Source organism: Cebus imitator, unplaced genomic scaffold, assembly GCF_001604975.1.
Source record: "Cebus imitator isolate Cc_AM_T3 unplaced genomic scaffold, Cebus_imitator-1.0 Scaffold1178, whole genome shotgun sequence".
Lineage (NCBI taxonomy): Eukaryota > Metazoa > Chordata > Mammalia > Primates > Cebidae > Cebus > Cebus imitator.
Window position 1 is genome coordinate 16,069 of NW_016108493.1, and position 2,698 is coordinate 18,766.

At 43.8% G+C, this 2,698-nt stretch overlaps 1 protein-coding gene across 1 annotated transcript in view; it reads left to right on the forward strand.

The window, feature by feature from the left end:
* The window catches only part of LOC108298896 (putative neuroblastoma breakpoint family member 8), a 16,925-nt gene extending 14,516 nt beyond the window's left edge, over positions 1-2,409 (forward strand). Inside the window, exons 10-12 of the mRNA XM_037735905.1 lie at positions 131-465; positions 934-985; positions 1,494-2,409. Coding sequence (XP_037591833.1) covers positions 131-465; positions 934-985; positions 1,494-1,737 — 631 coding nt within the window. The 3' untranslated portion in view covers positions 1,738-2,409. The remainder of the gene's footprint in view (positions 1-130; positions 466-933; positions 986-1,493) is intronic.
* The last annotated feature ends 289 nt before the right edge of the window (positions 2,410-2,698 follow it).

Below are 2,698 nucleotides of genomic sequence, written 5' to 3' on the forward strand. Positions count from 1 at the left end.
TCTTAAAGGAAAAATGCCTTTGCTTTCTGTGACCATTCCATTCTGACTTCCATCAGATCAGCTGGGAGACTTTGTTGTCTAATCTCTGTTGGTTTCATCTTCTGTCATCCCTGCCTGCCTGGCTCATCAGGAATCTGCAGGAGTCTGTGGAGGAGGAAGCCCCCCAGGAGTCCTGGGATGAAGGTTATTCGACTCTCTCAATTCCTCCTGGCACATCTGCCTCCAATGAGTCTTACAGGAGCAACTTGCACTCAGAGGAGCAGCAAGTCAACGTGGCTGTCGACATAGGCAGTGAGTACTCCACTGTGAAGTTGATAAAGCTCCAAATTGTGTCCCAGATAGACCCCATAGTCTTTGGGCCTTGCTCCGCTGGCCGGGCTGAGAGTTGTCGTCACTGTGGGCTGAACCTGTCCATCAGTGTAGATTTCAATCACTCTGGATTCCAGTCTGAAGCATGGGCATGCGGTGGGTCAGTGAGCTTTGCTCTCTCTCTAGTCTCAGTCCATGCCCGTCGCACCCTGGACCAACTGTCAGGACATTGAAACCCAAGGCAGGTGTTGCCAACTCACACCAAACTGTGCAGCGCATGCCCACGAGTTGTCTGTCAATCTGAATTAAATGTCTCTTGCCAGCTACCATGTTCCTCATGAGTTTTGTTCCCCATGCATGTCTGTGAGGTTCTTTCCTGTTTGTACAAACTTGGGATAAAGGGATAACGATCTGCCAGAATAGGGACGTTTCACCATTGGTTCTGAGACACAAACCAAGGAATCTGTATCATGATTGGCTTTGAGACCTCCTGAAGTCTGTCTCTCACATTATCCTGTTCTCATGCTGAGGAGCCTGAGGTCCCTGTGCAGGGATTAGACAGTGGGCTGTTACGGGTGTAGGGTAATGGCTTATTTTGTCTGTCCCTATCTGAATTTATTGCAGAGACTAAAAAGGACCAAGAAAAGGAAGAAGGCTGGAGCCCACTGTGCCCCAGGTAACTTTGAGCAATTGTGAACAGCTAATGTTTTGTGGACACCTGGAAACGCCAGGTCCGGGGAAAACAGAGTGGGCTGACAATATCGATACCATCTTTTCAACGAAGTCTGAATTATTCCTACTAACATTGCTGTTGGTTTTCATTGCAGTAGATATTTAGGTTTCCATTTCTTCCTCCCCTTACCATTTACTAACTACTGTAGGTTGACCATGCTTGTTTTTATGATCAGTGTACACTGTGTGTCCTGAGGGCACTAACTCAGAGTGTCCTTTTACTCCCTCATCACTGTGTCACCTGGACGGTTCACTGACGGTTCTCTCTCTGTCTTTTTCATTCTTTTTACCCTACTCTTGTCCATCCCAGCATAAGGCAATAATTTGTTGTGTTATTAATGGATCTATGTTTTTTCTTTATTAACCACTTCCTTGTGCTACCCATGAAATCTAGTTGGGGCTCTGTGGTGTCTTATTTTCCCTGACTTATTCTTTGGCTTTTCCTTTTTTAGGCTCAGCATGGAGCTGGTGGAAGCAGAAGAGCCTGAAGTCTTCTGGTACTCACTGGATATATTGTGTTCAACATATACAGCGTATCTTGAGTTTTATTACACATGCCAGGCTTACACATATGCCATTTTTTTATTTGTAGAAGAGCATGTTCGCTTGACTTTGGACATGGACAGTAGGTTTCTTACTATGACAGTGATAAGACTCCACCTGGTCTCCCAGATAGGGGTCATATTCCCACACTAAGACAACATGTCACATGGGACTCTGCCAGTGCAGAGTATGAACAACACCATGTTCTTGCTGAAAACTCTTAACCTGGGTTTCATAGCCCGAGGTAATCTCCAGACAACTTCAGAATGTAGAACAGTGAGCAGCACTACTGACCTGTCTCCTTAAGACCGCCCATGTCACCACAAATCACACAGCTAAAAGGAGAAGAGACATTTTGGGTTGAAAAAGAGTAAAAAGATAATGTAGCCACATTTCTTTAGTTCTTTTGAACCCAAAGTGTCTCCTCATCTTTTTATTGTTGATGGTGGTGACATGGGCTTGTTTGTAGAGGACAGGTCAGCTGTCTGGCTCAATGGTCTGTACTCTGAAGTTGTCTGAAAATGTCCTCCTGATTAAATTCAGCCTAAGCGTTTTTCCGGGAACACTGCAGGGTCAATGCTTCCTCACCCATCTGCAGGTAGAGATAGTCCCATGTGTCTACCACCATGATCATGATACCAGAATTGTTCCACTATTTGTCTATCACCATGATCGTGATACCAGGACTGTTCCACTATTTGTCTATCACCATGATCATGATACCAGGACTGTTCCACCATTTGTCTATCACCATGATCGTGATACCAGGACTGTTCCACCATTTGTCTATCACCATGATCGTGATACCAGGACTGTTCCACTATTTGTCTATCACCATGACCATGATACCAGGACTGTTCCACGATTTGTCTATCACCATGATCGTGATGCCAGATCTGTACCTTTCAGAGATACATTATTTATACTGAAGTAATTGGAAAAATGGTTGTTAAAAGTATTAATATCCTGTATTCAAATGATCATCTCTCAACATTTTATTATTCATAAATCATCCCTGGCTGTGTCAATTATTATGTTTACATCTCTACACTGGAAATTTTCTATTTTTACTGTATCTTTGCTTTTGCTAGTTTCTGTTGTTGAACAAAAAAAA